A 17,281-nucleotide genomic window follows, 5' to 3' on the forward strand; every position below is an offset into this window, starting at 1 on the left:
CTTGTCGCTAATCAAGATCGGAATCTTGATCGTATATTGCACAATTAGAGTGTGTCCGTAAACTCTAGCATTTTTTCATCAAAACACAAGTAATTGAGGTTATCAATCACGTTAAAGCATTTAGAAGACAGATTTGTTCGGCAACCCTGTGACAAATGGATTTGTACATAATTTTGTATTGGAGTTATGTGACGCAGGTGTATAAAATTTCATGGGCCACAAACTTTGAGTAGGCACCGCACAGTAAAATATCACTCGTGGAGTGCAGTGCTGTCATGTGTGAGGTGTGACCAATCAGAGAAGAGTATTGACTGAGGTGGCGTTTTATAGACCGTACACGGGCAGAGCTTTCCAGACCGTTGAAGGGAGAAGAAGGGTCTCTTTTTGGTAAAGTTTCTCACCGGGCGCTGGAGGTCGGTTGGTACGACTCGTGCCGCGGAATTGAATCGTAGGATTCAACTGCTGTGTTTACAGGTATTTATTGAATTGTATTTTGCTCGGAGATATTATTTTGCTTGGAAATATTGACTTGAGAAATGACCGGGAGAGTCATGTGTGAATTGGCTGAAAAGCGTGCGCTGTTGTCAGCCATTGTTGAAAAGAGAATGTTTACATGTTTTTCGGAAATGAAGTCGCTTATGAGTAAGCGGGTGTATATACTGTAACCGCATAAGTTAGTTGACGGTAGTGATAAAGAATGTCAGTATTATTGAGTAGAAAAGTTTATTCAGGTATGGAGACTTATGGTAGTTTAAACTTTTGTATTTTAGCATCCCGGGCTGAGTGGGTAGCCGCGGAAGTGGGGAGACGAGACGGGAGGTTCCGCCTTTGCGTCCTGAGCCGTGAGTTTCGGGGGCGCAGGAGGGAGTCAGCGTGAAGCGCTGAAGAACGGGGACCCCGTCCCATTCCACCACGCGAAGACAGTTTGCGTGGGTGGTGTGGACCAGGGCGTGTCACTGTATTGTGTGAGTACGACTGGAAAGACGTAACCGGCGAGAGAGCTGTGTGGAGATAAGTTCCCCAAGTTAACAAACACGAGACGTAGAGCGTTCGTGACTTTTTATCTGTGTGTAACAGAAATGACAATTGACAGAAGTATTGCCTGAGACAATGACTTCGTGTGTAGTGGGACAGACAGGCTCCCACGGAACAAAGCTTGAAGTGTTCTACGTGTGTGCACGTGATTTATAGACTGCATGAGAAAGTAACATGTGTGTATTTCTGTGCAGCTAGATTTCTGTATATTGACAGAAATAGAAACTTTTATGTTGAGTGAGAGTGATTTGTAGAATGCATGGGAAATAATATGTTTATGTTGTGTTGATTGAATATTTCAATAGAGGAACAGGGGCAAAGGGCCGTAACCGTGTTCTTGTCTTTGTGCCTGGTTGGAGTGTTGTGTGTGTGTGGGAAGACTAGGCAGTAAACAGAGAGAAGCACGCACAATTTCTGATATGAGTAAATATACATACAGACATACACACGAAAATTCCAGCCGTAACAAACCCCATTGGAAGGTCGTGGGCTCAAATAATGGCCAAGCCTGGTGAGTAAAGGGGGTAGATTTGTCCGATTTTCCGGGTCAACGTACTGTATGTGCAGACCTGCTAGTGCCTTATCCCCCTTCGTGTGTACACGCAAGCACAAGACCAAATGCGCACGAAAAAGATCCTGTAATCCATGTCAGAGTTCGGTCGGTTATAGAAACATGAAAACATCAAGCATGCATCCCACGAAAGTGGCGTATGGCTGCCAAAGTAGTGGGGTAAAAACGGTCATACACGTAAAAACCCACTCGTGCAAAAACACGAGTGTACGTGGGTGTTTCAGCTCATGAACGCAGAAGATGTGGAAGAAGAAGAAGAAGAAGAAGAAGAAGAAGAAGAAGAAGAAGAAGAAGAAGAAGAAGAAGAAGAAGAAGAAGACAACCGTAGCACACACATTTCTGCCTTCCTAAGAGGCTTCATACCGCAGCATGTCTGGCTCTTAGGAAGGGCCTATACCGCGTCATGGCGTGACATTCCACGTGTTTCCTTCCGGTTTACTGATCATGTTGTTCGGTTCCTTTTTTAGATTACAACCCTCTTTTTGATCACATTCCATAGGGCACTTGTCAAGAAGGGTGTTGCAGGTTGCGAGCGGATGATGTTGCTGCTTGTTTTGATAGTGTTTTACCGATAGTCATAATAACTAGCCAATCAATAAATATTACTAAGCAAAAAAAGAAGAAGAAGAAGAAGAAGAAGAAGAAGAAGAAGAAGAACACAACCGTAGCGTCCTCTTAGAAGGAAGGAAACACGCGGAACACGTGGAATGTCACACCATAACGCGGTATAGGCCCTTCCAAAGAGCCAGACATGTGCACTGCGGTATGAAGCCTCTTAGGAAGGCAGAAATGTGTGTGCTACGGGTGAAGAAGAAGAAGAAGAAGAAGAATTTGCCCCAACATCTAAGACATCTAACCTTGCTGCCCACAGCAGGGCAGTATCTTTCTTGGAGTTCTTGTCATTCACGTGCACGCCGTTGCCAAGGTAAAGCACTAGCAGCTCCGTGTTGCCAAGGTACGCCGCCAGCTGGCTGCATGACAACGTCCTTGGCCTTTGACCTTCGATCTTGACTGGCGTCTCTTGCTTCAGTAGAGCAATCCTTTGAGGTTGATCTGGAATCTGTCAGCAATTAAATACAAATTTAAGTTAATAAGTTGTTATGATTTTGTGGTGCCAAATGATTTCAGCAGCAGCGTAAAAATGTCCTGTACAATCCATTGGAGAGTGATTGACCATTTGAGTTAACTCAGGCCAGGGACACGTATTGGTAATACGCACAGGATATGGTGTGATATTTTGACTCAACAAACACCCCTCCTCGATCTCTCTCAAACACACACAACACACACGCACGCACGCGTGCGCGCACACACACACACACACACACACACACACACACACACACACACACACACACACATACAAACACAAACAAACACACACACACACAAACAGACACACACACACAGACAAACACACCCCCCACCCCACCCCCCCACACACACACCTTATTCAAAATCTCCTTCGCCAGTTCCACGTCACCTAGCTCAGTGACGTAATGCAGCGCGTTCTTTTTGCCCTTGAGTGTCGCCACCGCGACGTCACAGTCCTGACAGATCAGAGTGACGTTGGCACGCGCCAGCACCAGTCTCGCGAGATCTCGTCTTCTCTCGTGCAGCACGTGAAGCAGAATGTTTCGCTTGGTTTCTGGGTCAACAGTGTCAAGCCGGGCGTTCTCGTTGAGAAGTTTCTCGAACTCGTCTTTACTGGCCTGTCAGATGATGAAAATATCGTTATTGTGTTGTTGAGCGACGAAGAATAATTCTTTCGCTCGCGTAAAAGTTTCAATCTATTTTTTTATTTTATTTTTTATTTTTTATGATTTCTTGGAAAACGCTTCAAATGTAGCGTGCCGGGCGCCCTTTTCCTCAATAACTGAATAAGGCAATAATATCGACGAACTCGGTGTCTGTGTGCATGGCTGTACAGAAACTGAGGCATTCATATGTTTCAATCTATTATATATATATATATATATATATATATATATATATATATATATATATATATATATATATGTATAGGTTACAACACGAGTGGTTTTTTATATGGCTTGTATTTCAGTCAAGACCCAGCGGATGAATATCATCGGGAGACACGAGCCTTTGGCGAGTGTCTCTCGATTGATATTCCCGCTGGGTCTTGACTGAAATACAAGCCATATAAAAAACCACGAGTGTTGTAATCTGTATATCCCATTCTACCATCAAACACAAAGTGTAGACTACTAGCGGCACTGTTGCGATCTGTGCAGGGTAAAACTGTTGCCAGCGAGACTTAGCCCTTTTGCAACCTTAAACTAAGTGACCGTCGCTGAAAAAATAAAACGAATGAGTGCATCGATAAGTACGCGGTAACACTACTTTCAGACCATTTAAAAGCTTTAAGTAAAGGTTCATAAGTTGCAAGAAAGTAATGAAGTCGAATAGAAATTAATTTAGTTGAAGCGCACAATTCTTTTGTTTTGCGTTTCAGGTCGGCAGAACGGGCGAAACGGGTTTGGGACCCATTTGGCTTACTCGATTCAGAATTGATTCCACGTTGTTTTTCTCGAACGTGTGTAATTAGGCTTATTGACAGAGAAGCAAATCTTAGGGAACAAATATGTAGGTTTAGATTTAACCATTTGCTCCCTATTTGAAATGTATCTACGTGATAAACTGTTTTGCGAGTGTGTTTGCATGGATGAACTTAAACTGGTATGGGTGAGAGGAAAACGCGACCGACACGTCTGTCACCGCCGATTGATTGCATTTTGAAGGAATATGACTGGATTACGGAAAAATATGTGGACTTACTGCAGAGCCAGGCAAAAGAGTAGACTTGCTCGCAAAACACGTGAAACAGCCGATGTTTGATAGCTGAAGGCGCACACCGGCAAAACACACTACCGACAGATTCTCAAAAGTCGTCTGCTAACGATGCAAGGGGAGGGTACTCGTGTTTTTGTTTTGGTTCGCTAGCATCTGGTTATCTTGTAAGTTGAATGTTCGTTTTTTTCGACCTGCATTGCTTTCATAATGAAAGAAACTTTTGCTTATTGCATCTCATACATCAGATCAGTTCTGAGATTCATTTTTGCGTGCAACTGATATGGTTTTCTGAGCCGTGCAATACGATTTTAGAACTTCATACAAATGTGTCACATTGTTCGGCGCGAGCGAGGTCAAAGGTCGGGAGGAAAGTAGTCCTTTGCCCAAATCGGAATCTGCACTATCATATATTTTTTGGAGTCCATGATGTATTTATTGAGCTATAAAAATACAACATATATACCCATACTGAAGTAACAGAGACAAAGAAGGGAGGTCATGGGATATATATCTATATCTATATCTATACACGGCTTGTGTGTGTGTCTGTCTGTCTGTCTGTCACTTCGCGATGCACGGCCAAAGTTCTCGGCGATGGATCTGCTTCAAATTTGGTGGGCATATTCAGGGAGACCCCGGACACAATCTGGTCGAGAAAAATTTCAACACGTGCTCTAAAGGCCCGTCCATACACTCCCGTCCGACCCTGTCCACACTTGACTTATGCTCAAAACGGCCCACGTGGGAGCGCCGTAGCGTGCTGTGATCGCGAAGCGTTATTTGCAGAAGAATAGCGCGTGTTCTAATTTCTATGACACAGACATAGAACGACGGAAATTTGACCAATCAGAGCAAACCAGAGCGATGACGTCAGCTGCTCGCGGCGCGGCAGTCGAATGCAACTGAACTTTCTTGTCAGGAGACCCGCTCCACTGTGATACCGCGTTGTGAAAAAAATCGTCGAGGCAGGTTTCATGGTATTAGGCCATTTTGATAGTCTCAGATTTGCTTAGTCTTTTAAATCCATATCTGTGAGAATCTGCTGTATTTGTTGTATTAACATGCAAACTAGTTGTTGTTTAAATACTTTTTTGAAAATAAAAGTTGAAATTTTTGATAATGTGTTTATTTATGTGCGTGTGAATGGTGGCGATCGTCAAAATACGGACGGATGAATTTACTTTTGCCACAGCATCACTAAACAAAGAACTAAATTCCAACACACACATGCACAAGTATCAATGCTGTGGTGGTTGAGAGTGCCAGAACACATTGAAATGATTGTTTTTCAACAACAATCGATATCCATAACACAAATTCTAACTTATACTAGCTCCGCAAAAAAATGTATGGGGATTCGGATCTGTCCGTCCGCATATCAAGAGCATCGAAACTAATTGTGATTTCACAGGACAAAAACACAAGTTTACCTAATTTTGTATACTGTAAATACAAGTTTGTGCACCCTTGAAGTGAGTTATAATGTTGCCGAGGTCAATTTGCCCTTGATCGACGCACGGTGACCCGAGTTTCAAAGTTGCGATCCAGTCCGTCTAAACAATGTAACGATCGCCACATTTTTCTTTTCATTCAAAAACTAACCGTTTGGGGAGGAAGTGACCTCACGTTGTTTTACGTTGACGCTCGCGCTCGACAGAAAAAGACCGCAACAGTTTTTCAGTTAAAAAAATCGCAAAGTAAAATTATATTTTCTGAGGTTTTCTAGTGTCCGTCTAGTAACAATCGCCACTCTAACGATCGCCACTGAGTGTTGAAGTCACATTTAACTCCATTTTCGACTGTTTTAAGAAACTATTTTGACGCTCAATCGTCACGTTTCAGTGTCGAAACACGTACTGTGCATTTGCAATCAGCCGGTGTGTCCAAACTGAAATGCGAGTGATGCCTCGATTTGTGGCGATCGCTCACATGGTTGACGGACAGAAATACCTTCTTAGGGGGTAGGGGAACAGTTACTCCTCCATACAATAATGGTGTTTACAAATGATTGCAAACTTGTCTCTTTATAAACTGTTCAGACATGTCTTCTCTTCAATAATTTTCAGTTTTGCTCGGTTTGTTAATCAGGAGCACCCTGCAGTAAATGTTTCATCTGTGACAATGCTCGAAATGTTGACGTAATTCCAATGCCCATATCCTTCTCTTGTTACCTCATCTAGCCAAAACCATTGAAGATAGAAAGACATTTATTGAACAAACTAGATGCACAACACCAGTCTTAACACGTTTTGGTCTTACATGTATATGAAAATATTGATGGCCAAGGAATGGTTTGAAAAAAAAGACGGTTTTTCCCTTCAAAACGGTCTAGGTCTGCCGGAAGTCGTATTTTTTCAAACCATTCATTTGAGAATCAATATTTTGATATACATACAAGAACAAAACTTGTTAAGAATGATGTGGGGCATATTTTTTGTTCAATAAATGTCTTTCTATCTTCAACGGTTTTGGCTATATGAGCTATATGCATGCATAGGATAACCGTATTGCTTTTTTTGCGTTTTCAGGGTATGCCGCTTTGCGCCTGGTTTTTAGATATAAATAAGGACCAGGACTATAAAAAAAATTACTGTTTTTAGTTGTAACAAACTCACTTTGTTGGAAAAACATGTCCTTTGAATTGTGTGCCAACATTTATTTTGTAGAATTTGAGTGTGTAAATAGTAAATTGCTGAACACAATACTGTGAAACCTGCCTCGATGTGTGGCCACTCGGCAATTCCCGCGCTACGCACAAAACGGCCTGCGGCGCAGCGTAAAACGGCGTCCAAATGTGGTCCCCGCTTAAGCGCGGCGCGGTGAACCGATTTTGGTTTTTCTGTAGATCCATTCCCAGTAACTCTTCCTTATCTTCTCCAGTGTTTTGCGCGTTTATCTCCCTTCCTTCGTGTGGCGTCAATCACGTCAACACGTGCTCTCTCGCGATCCACCCGGCGAAGCGGGTAATCATCTAGTATACATGTATATGTCGTATCCATTCTGTACAATTTGCGCATTATGTACAATGAGCAGCATATCTTGCACATTGTATACAATGAGCAACAAGTTTTGCTCATTGTATACAATGAGCAAAACTGTTGCCCATTGTATACAATGAGCAAGACCATAAAGTTGCACATTGTATACAATGTGCACCGAGTGAGCAAGATTGTTGAATGGCGTTCAAGCTACACTGATATATGAATCATAGTGAATGGTTGAATGGAATATGTGAGTAAAGTGTTCAAATAACGATGTTTGTTATGTTTAAGCATTGTTTTAATTCTCATTTCGCTAAAACTATACAGTGCATTAGGAATTTAATTATTGTAAATAATAAATATCGTGCAGGATTCGATCCCGCCACAATCAGTCTTTGGAAATGTGCAACTTCGATTACGTCGTATCGCTTTACGAGTTTGTAGTCGTTGGGCGTCTTCTTTTGGCTTCCGAGTTTCAGTTGTCGAACTCTTTCCGTCATGGTGGTAAGGTCTTCCTGTGTGAACCACTTCACGTGGCCAACACTTTGACGTTGCACTTCTGCATCAAACTTAGTTCGATTTTGATCCATGGTGGTCGCGTTCTATCGCCGGGCAGACTGACACTGACACCGAAACTAAAATACTGAAAGAAAGAAAGTGGACAGACAATCCAAATAATTTCAAACACGAGTTCGGTTCAGTCCTATTTGGTCAAAATCGCACGTAGTTTGCAAGATCGTTATTTGAAGCCTTTACTCACAAATAGAAAAAGTGTGAAAGGCGGTGAAAACGACGCTCTCATTAGCTGACGTTGTTGTTTCTATCTCTTACTTTTAGCATGACATGACAATGTGAGCGTTATTATGAACGAATGTTATGTGTGTGTGCGTGTGTTGAAACAACATTAATTGTTGTATTTGTTTTTATTGTTTAATTAAAGGGGCAGTCAACAGGTTGCTGTCGTTTCATGTTTTTGGGCCAAAAAGAGATTGCTTACTCTTTACTCTTTACTCTAGGTAAATGTAACAAAAAATATATTTTAAAAAAAGAAAAGATTTTGAATATTTTTTTGAAAAAAAAAATTGTTTTGGATTTTTTGTTCCATTCTTTTTCTTATCACATGCACGCCAGTTCAAAACGCCGAAAGCAAAAAAAAATCCGCATGCATATTGGTCAAATTTGAAGCGAGTTACGGCCGTTTTAAAATAAAAAATATGACGTCATTCTACTGCCACTACAAAGTTAAATGTTATTTCCAGCCAAACTAACAGCGCTATCGATGTGCGGTTTCACTAAAGTGGTTCCTATGCATCAAAGAATTTTTTTAAACAAAGTTGTTTTTAGCTGTTTTCTGCCCCTTTAATTTACAATAATTAAATTCTTAATACACTGTTTAGTTTTAGCGAAATGAGAATTAAAACAATGCTTAAACATAAGAAACATCGTTATTTGAACACTTTACCATTCATTATGATTCATATATCAGTGTAGCTTGAACGTCATTCAACAATCTTGCTCACTCGGTGCACATTGTATACAATGTGCAACTTTATGGTCTTGCTCATTGTATACAATGGGCAACAGTTTTGCTCATTGTATACAATGAGCAAAACTTGTTGCTCATTGTATACAATGAGCACGATATGCTGCTCATTGTACATAATGCGCAAATTGTACAGAATGGATACGACATATATATAATGTGTAGAATTGAACCTGTCTATGACGACCACACAAGGGTCCGACCAAAAAGTGGTGGTTTTAGACAGGTGGTCGCTTTACACAGGTGAATTGTGCAGGGAAAATATCATCAGGAGCCTTTGGGATGGACGTTATGGGCAGGTGGTCGTTATCAAGAGGTGGTCGTGTGCTGCTTTGTTAAAATCTCATCCAGTTGGCCACAGAGGTACAACTTACTTTGCACAGCTGGTTCCATCTTCAACCCCAAGAGAGAACTGAAAGTTAGTCATTAACGCTGTTGATTAACAATATTGCTGTAAATTGCACAGAACACGTGATAATCGAAATCTTCATGTCAAAATGATAACTCCATGTTTTGGCGCTAGTAAGCCGTCATAGTTTCTCGTTACATTGGAAGTCTCACCGTGGCGACTTCATCAAAGAGGCGATTGGTCGCTCTCCGTGAGCGTCCGGACACAGGTCTGACTACTTTCTCTTTGGACGCGGGTCGCGTCGCATCGGTCACCTCCTCTTCGATCAGCTTGTCTATCTCCTCCTCTAGTCGGCCCTGCAGAGATAGAAGTAGTGATGGTTACATATGACGTCATTCATGTCAACGTCATCATCGGTGTCCCCTGTAATATGTCCAGCAGTGTGAGCAGCAGCGTGTCTGTTATTGTTGTTGTTGTCGTCGTCGTCATCATCATCATCATCATCATCATCGCCATCATCATCATCATCATCATCATCATGTTGACCAAACATTGTAAAGTGTGTAAGGTCTTGAATACGACACGTTCGCACGTACCCACCCAAGCACACAAATACACGCACACACACGCACACACACACACACTCAAACTCACACACACACACACTAACACAAAACACACGCACGCACGCACCCCCCCCCCCACACACATTCACATATCAGTACACACACACACATACATAGTGATACATACACACGCACACACACACACACACGCACGCACACACGCACGCACATACACACACACACACACACATACACAGAGTGCACCTTTCATTTTCTAACACAACAGAAAAACCATGTCATCAAAAAGTTAACAAATAGAACTGCTAGCCTCCTGTTAGCAAGAGAAGACGGAGAACGATGCAACTAGGAAGTGTGCAGGCCACCACACCACACACAGCAAATAGAACTGCTAGCCTCCTGTTAGCAAGAGAAGACGGAGAACGATGCAACTAGGAAGTCTGCTGGCCACCACACCACACACAGCAAATAGAACTGCTAGCCTCCTGTTAGCAAGAGAAAACGGAGAACGATGCAACTAGGAAGTCTGCAGGCCACCACACCACACACAGCAAATAGAACTGCTAGCCTCCTGTTAGCAAGAGAAGACGGAGAACGATGCAACTAGGAAGTCTGCAGGCCACCACACCACACACAGCAAATAGAACTGCTAGCCTCCTGTTAGCAAGAGAAGACGGAGAACGATGCAACTAGGAAGTGTGCAGGCCACCACACCACACACAGCAAATAGAACTGCTAGCCTCCTGTTAGCAAGAGAACACGGAGAACGATGCAACTAGGAAGTCTGCAGGCCACCACACCACACACATCAAATAGAACTGCTAGCCTCCTGTTAGCAAGAGAAAACGGAGAACGATGCAACTAGGAAGTCTGCAGGCCACCACACCACACACAGCAAATAGAACTGCTAGCCTCCTGTTAGCAAGAGAAGACGGAGAACGATGCAACTAGGAAGTCTGCAGGCCACCACACCACACACAGCAAATAGAACTGCTTGCCTCCTGTTAGCAAGAGAAGACGGAGAACGATGCAACTAGGAAGTGTGCAGGCCACCACACCACACACAGCAAATAGAACTGCTAGCCTCCTGTTAGCAAGAGAAGACGGAGAACGATGCAACTAGGAAGTGTGCAGGCCACCACACCACACACAGCAAATAGAACTGCTAGCCTCCTGTTAGCAAGAGAAGACGGAGAACGATGCAACTAGGAAGTCTGCAGGCCACCACACCACACACAGCAAATAGAACTGCTAGCCTCCTGTTAGCAAGAGAAGACGGAGAACGATGCAACTAGGAAGTGTGCAGGCCACCACACCACACACAGCAAATAGAACTGCTAGCCTCCTGTTAGCAAAAGACGGAGAACGATGCAACTAGGAAGTGTGCAGGCCACCACACCACACACAGCAAACAGACGAATCTCGAAAATAACTCTGTCGGGTTTGTATGGGTTGTGAAAGAGTGAATGCCCTTGCTTTTTACTCGGACACACATTGGAGGGGCCAATCACTAGCGACGGATGTGTCGGAACGCGTGAAGTTATTTGTCAGAGGAAAAGCAAGGGTATTCACTGTTTCACAACCCATAGAAACCGTCCGACTGAGTTATTTTCGGAAATCGTCAATTGGGACACAACTATTAAAGGCACCTGAATTCCTTTTCACGTAAACCGCGGGTTGCGTCATGTACCCCACATCATTCCAGGCTTTTACACGGGATGCGGGCATCCTTCCACTTGGTCACATACCAACAATCGGTAACATTCTAAAACGGAGTCAGTCCCAAATACTCTATCAGTCAACAGTCCGCCGTGTAGTTATGTCCCTTGAACACGAACATTAGGAAAACTTAAAGGCACAGTGCAGCTCACAGCCTCCGTTTTGCGTTTTTGTTGCAGCTGAGTGCATTTATAGTTCAAAAATCCTCCTATGGTAGCAGGGGCGGATCAATTCATTTTATGGGGGGGGGTTTCAAAAGTAGTTTGTGAAGATATGGGTGTGAAGGCGCGAAGCGCCGAGCCGACGGCGCGAAGCGCCTAGCTTGCTAGGGGGGTCCGGGGGCATGCTCCCCCGGAAAATTTTGAAAAAAAGGATGCAAAATGGTGCAATCTGGTGCATTCTGAGGATGATCATTACCAGTTTCAGGCAGCAGATTTTGTCACTGATTAATACCCCAAAAATTGAAACTCAACCCAAAAAAACACAAACAAATACTTTTATTTTTTGGCTGAGGGGGGGGTTCCGGAAACCCCAGAACCCCCCCCCCCCTCGTCCGCCCCTGGGTAGTAAAACAAACCCAAAACTACCCAACGACGACATCTGTGAAGCTCGACAGTTTCTTGTTCACGCGAGTGCATAAATTAACCTAGTTATTACGTGGTGTTTGGTCTGAGTTCGATTCAACTTGAGTGATTCCGGCCTCGATTTTGTTCTACACAAACTCATGATGACGTCTGACATAGTTTGCTTAGTGACGTGTCTTTTTGTGCATGATGTGGTGATCTACCTGATCTAAATTTAGATCCAAAAATAGGTCAAGACCAGCCGGGTCCGAGTACGAAATTAATTCGTAAAAAATCGCAGTTCTTGACTCTTTGGGTGCAAGTCAATGAAACTTGGTAGTTCTAACGGATAGCTGCCTGAGGTATGACTAAAAGCCCCAGGGGCTCCGTGCACCTGGATTTGACAAGTTCAGTACCTTTAAGAAAAGAATTATTTTTTAAAGTCGAAATTATGACTCCTTGCCACGAGTTTAGCTCAGCATCAAAACCTACACGTCCACGGTTGTTTTTTGTCTGCAAAGTTGTTGAATTTACTTTTTTTACTTACACCAATGCAAACCTGCCATATTACTTGAGCGTAAAAAAAATAAAACCCACTTTGCCCATAAAACAGCCAGGCTGTTCAACTTTGGCATGTGTTCAAATAAATGGATGCCTTTACTTCATGTAAAATAATAATAATAATAATAATAATAAGAAGAAGAACATTTATATAGCGCTAAATCAAAAACTTTCGTTAAAAAGGCTTGCTCTAAGCGCTTGACATCTAAACTAAAACGTCATTCACACTCTTTACAATGATGTACAAGAACTTCATGTCACACTCTTTCATTCAGTATAGCACCATTCACACAGTTGTTATTCTGTACAAGACAATAAGTTAGTCTAACATTTAGAATGTTCATAAGATGAAAACAAGAGAAAACCAGACTGATTAAAACAACTGCTTAGTGCTAACAAAGCATGAATCTTAATGATAACGTAATACATGTTTAACTGTTAAGACCATAAAAAAACCTATATGCTAAAATAACTTCGAACTTTTAAGAACTTCTTATAAGATACACAGCACATCTAGATAAACACCAGAATGATAAAACAAAAGGCAACTCGTTAAAACTATTAAATGCATCAATGTCTAAAACACGAAAGACTCAAATATAAGATACACAATTCTCTAGAATTGTTTATTTAAACTGAAACCGACCTGCTCAAAGTAAACCATACCCACCCCCTCCCTACCCACCCCCAACCCTCCTCCTACACTAAATACTAATTATTTCTACTCTTAACTTCCCAGAACAGACACTAAAACCATCAGCCAGGCTGTTGAACTTTGGCATGTGTTCAAGTAAATGGATGCCTTTACTCCATGTAAAAGTCAGAACAGACACTAAAACCATCAGCCAGGCTGTTGAACTTTGGCATGTGTTCAAGTAAATGGATGCCTTTACTCCATGTAAAAGCCAGAACAGACACTAAAACCATCAGCCAGGCTGTTGAACTTTGGCATGTGTTCAAGTAAATGGATGCCTTTACTCCATCTAAAAGGCAGAACAGACACTAAAACCATCAGCCAGGCTGTTGAACTTTGGCATGTGTTCAAGTAAATGGATGCCTTTACTCCATCTAAAAGGCAGAACAGACACTAAAACCATCAGCCTGGCTGCTTGTTGTGCAGAAGGAAACTTGATGTTACTGGAATCACTTCGTTGCTGCAAAACAAATTCTTGCATGGCAATGTTCCTTGTTTTTATAAGGACAGTACAATTTTGAATCTTTGAGTCTTGAGTCTTTGAGTCTATGTATTTCTATTTGTAATCGTGTATCACCCTGTTTATGGGCTATGGCCTGAAATAAATCATTCCTGAGTCCTGAGTCTTGAGTCTTTGAGTCTTTAAACATTTCACTTTAAAAAAAGGGGCGGGGATGTAGCTCAGTCGGTAGCGCGCTGGATTTGTATCCAGTTGGCCGCTGTCAGCCCCCCTCCCCCCCCCCTCCCCCGTGTGTACACGCAAGCACAAGACCAAGTGCGCAACGAAAAAGATCCTGTAATCCATGTCAGAGTTCGGTGGGTTATAGAAACACGATAATACCCAGCATGCTTCCTCCGAAAGCGGCGTATGGGTGCCTAAATGGCGGGGGAAAAACGGTCATACACGTAAAAGCCGTGGGAGTCTCAGCCCATGAACGAACAAACAAACTTCAAAACAAACCTGATCTGCTCAGAAAGTATTGAGGTCATTGATTGTTGGTTTGTGCCGGTATGAGTGAAATAAAACAGAATATTACAAGCAAACGTGTAGACAAGGTTGAAGCTATTTCCTTCATTTCTAGCACCTCTGATCACAGGCCGAAGGTATCGTCCACTGGACTACTACTATCACAGAAAGAGTAGTCTTTCTGTGATAGTAGTAGTCCAGTGGACGATACCTCCGCCTGTGCTCTGATCAAGAATGTTCTCCACCAGACATTATGCTCGAGAAACGTTACATCTGTTTTGATGAGAATGCTGAAATTGTTTTGTTTTGTTTCCACAAATGAAACATGGTTTTTCCTCCTCCTCCTCCCTTCCTCCTCCTTCTTCTTATCTTCACTATCATTTAAAATTATTTTCATTATTCTCATTTAAGCAACTTCTGCTTGACAAAAAAATGGAAGGACGTTTTCTGTTTTCTTTGAAAGAAGAGTCGTCGGCGATCAAAACAAGAACGATAAGTACGAGTTTTCGTGCAGAGTGGTTTCAAAGCAACTCTTGTGACAGATTGTTATTGGTGCAACAAGAACACCAAAAGGCAGATATATGTTCTTTGATGATACCTTCCTTCGCGTATAAACCATCATGTAAACCACCACAGTTCTATCCAGGCTTTTACGTGGGACAAAAACATCCTTCCACTTGGTCAAATACCAACAATCAACACCTTGGCTGTTTTCTGTGTAAAGTTGGAATTTTGGCTGAACTTATTCCGAAGATTGACCTAGTTATCAGCTACGAAATAAATTCAGCTTAGCTGCTAGTCACAGAAGGGTGCAGGGAGGGGTTGAGGTCGCTTTAAAACAGAGATTGACCCCGAAAATATACTTCGCTAAGATGTTGCTTATATTTTGTCTGTGAACATTTCTAACTTTTTCACACTTGTTTCAACACACTCTGAAAATATTACAGCAAAATATTGGCAAAATCTTTTTTTTTTGGTCAATCGGTGTCCGATCACTTTAATTTCTAACCATGTTTTCTTCAAATGTATCTGCTTAAGCTGGGAGTGCATATCATTATGGCACGATTTGTGAGGGGAAAACAGGCAACAACAAAACTAAGATTCATACAAACATTCATTGCTTACAACAGCAAGGCATTCTTTCTGATCATGCATATGAACAAGGTTGAATAATCACACGATTCAGCCGGTAAAACAGTCAATGTTATCAAGGCTGGGGAGTACACAGGGTGATATGTGATATATATATAAGACGGGCAACAACAATCCGTTACAATCATAGACATTTTCCGACAGAAACATGCAGAGAACTCTGTCTACTCGAGCGAGAGATATGGAAAACGATGACATAATTCATGAGGTTTACAAACAACAAAACTAAAATATGCATGCAAGCAATTCTGAAATATGGACATAATGTTGACACGGTTCAGCGGGTAAAGACAGTCAGAAAGACCACAGCAGGTAATTGCATAAATGATAAGCCTATATAAGCACTACCCACATAATTATCTTCATTGACATTATCACAGAATTATTATTATTGACAAAAGAAACTCTATCTCGTCATGCAATAGCCAATTTTCGGAAGATTATGGCCAGGATTCGTGAGGATAAAGACTGTCCTTAAGTGAGTCCGAAGTCTTACCACCAAATATTCAGTGCCAAAGTTTCGTGCAGCCACCTTCGCCAAGTCGACTTCGCCCAATCAATTTCAGGCTTTACATTGATAAACATCAAGAGTAAACATTTGCTGACATTTCATGCCAAACACACGCGAGGCATTCGGTCTGCTCAAAGCCAGGGAATGGGGAATATGACACAATGGGTGGAAGATAGAAGCTGAAACTACAGTAGATCTACAGGCTCATGGTCATTTCTTCCAGGCTGCAAGCGCGGAATTGCAACAGAGGCATTACATATATAAACATATACAATCGCAACATGCACGACAACGTTGAAACTGATTGGCATATTGATGGGCATACTGATGGGCATACTTACTGTCTCTTGTGGGGAAGTTCGGGCTGCAATCTTTATCTGTGCTTGAAGTGAATGGTAAATGGTAAGTTTAACCACGGGTAATAGTTTATGATGTATAATGCTTACAATAAGTAATAAGATTAGTGGCTGGCACTATTTGCAGTGAAAATATGATAGTGATGATATGAATCCCTGAGTGCACACAGTATTGTACGCACAGACAGACAACTAAATGGCCAGACAGACTAGCGGACAGTATTGTACACACAGACAGACAACTAAATGGCCAGACAGACTAGCGGACAGAGAGAGAAAGAAAGACACAGAGACAGACAGACAGACAGACAGACAGCTCGACAGACAGACAGACAGACAGACAGAGACAAACAGACGGACAGACAGACAGACGGACAGACAGACAGACAGAGACAAACAGACAGACAGAGACAAACAGACAGACAGACAGAGACAAACAGACGGACAGACAGACAGACAGACAGACAGACAGACAGACCAATCGTCGAGAGAGTTATGGGCATACTGCAGATAACTGAAATGGCCGTATGTTGCATATTCCTGTACATAAATATAGGCCTACTTTTATAAAAAAAAAAAAATGTACAGCATGCATTTTTACTTCTCCATTTATTCACTAATTTATAGATGTTTTAAAATTATTTATTTGTATGCATTGCTTTATTTTAGTTATTAAATTCCTTATCTATTCATTGATATATTGATTGATTGATTGATTGATTTCTTCATTTCTGTACGTATTTCTTTCTTTCTTAATGTCTTTATTTATTTAGTTATTTCTTTAGTTATTTCTGTATCAATTCATTAATTCATTCATTTTTTTCATTTTTTCATTGTTTATGTCTCGTTCAGCTACATACCGCTGAACACTATTCTTTGAG

General features: G+C 41.9%; 1 protein-coding gene across 1 annotated transcript in view; it reads right to left on the reverse strand.

The window, feature by feature from the left end:
- The window catches only part of LOC138946561 (ankyrin-1-like), a 47,501-nt gene extending 30,492 nt beyond the window's left edge, over nt 1-17,009 (reverse strand). Inside the window, exons 1-5 of the mRNA XM_070318002.1 lie at nt 17,002-17,009; nt 16,386-16,485; nt 9,506-9,649; nt 3,055-3,318; nt 2,464-2,666 (exon numbers count right to left, since the gene is read on the reverse strand). Of these exons, the coding sequence (XP_070174103.1) occupies nt 2,464-2,666; nt 3,055-3,318; nt 9,506-9,649; nt 16,386-16,485; nt 17,002-17,009 (719 nt within the window). The remainder of the gene's footprint in view (nt 1-2,463; nt 2,667-3,054; nt 3,319-9,505; nt 9,650-16,385; nt 16,486-17,001) is intronic.
- Between the last annotated feature and the right edge of the window lie 272 nt (nt 17,010-17,281).

The sequence above is a fragment of the Littorina saxatilis genome, linkage group LG14, assembly GCF_037325665.1.
Source record: "Littorina saxatilis isolate snail1 linkage group LG14, US_GU_Lsax_2.0, whole genome shotgun sequence".
Lineage (NCBI taxonomy): Eukaryota > Metazoa > Mollusca > Gastropoda > Littorinimorpha > Littorinidae > Littorina > Littorina saxatilis.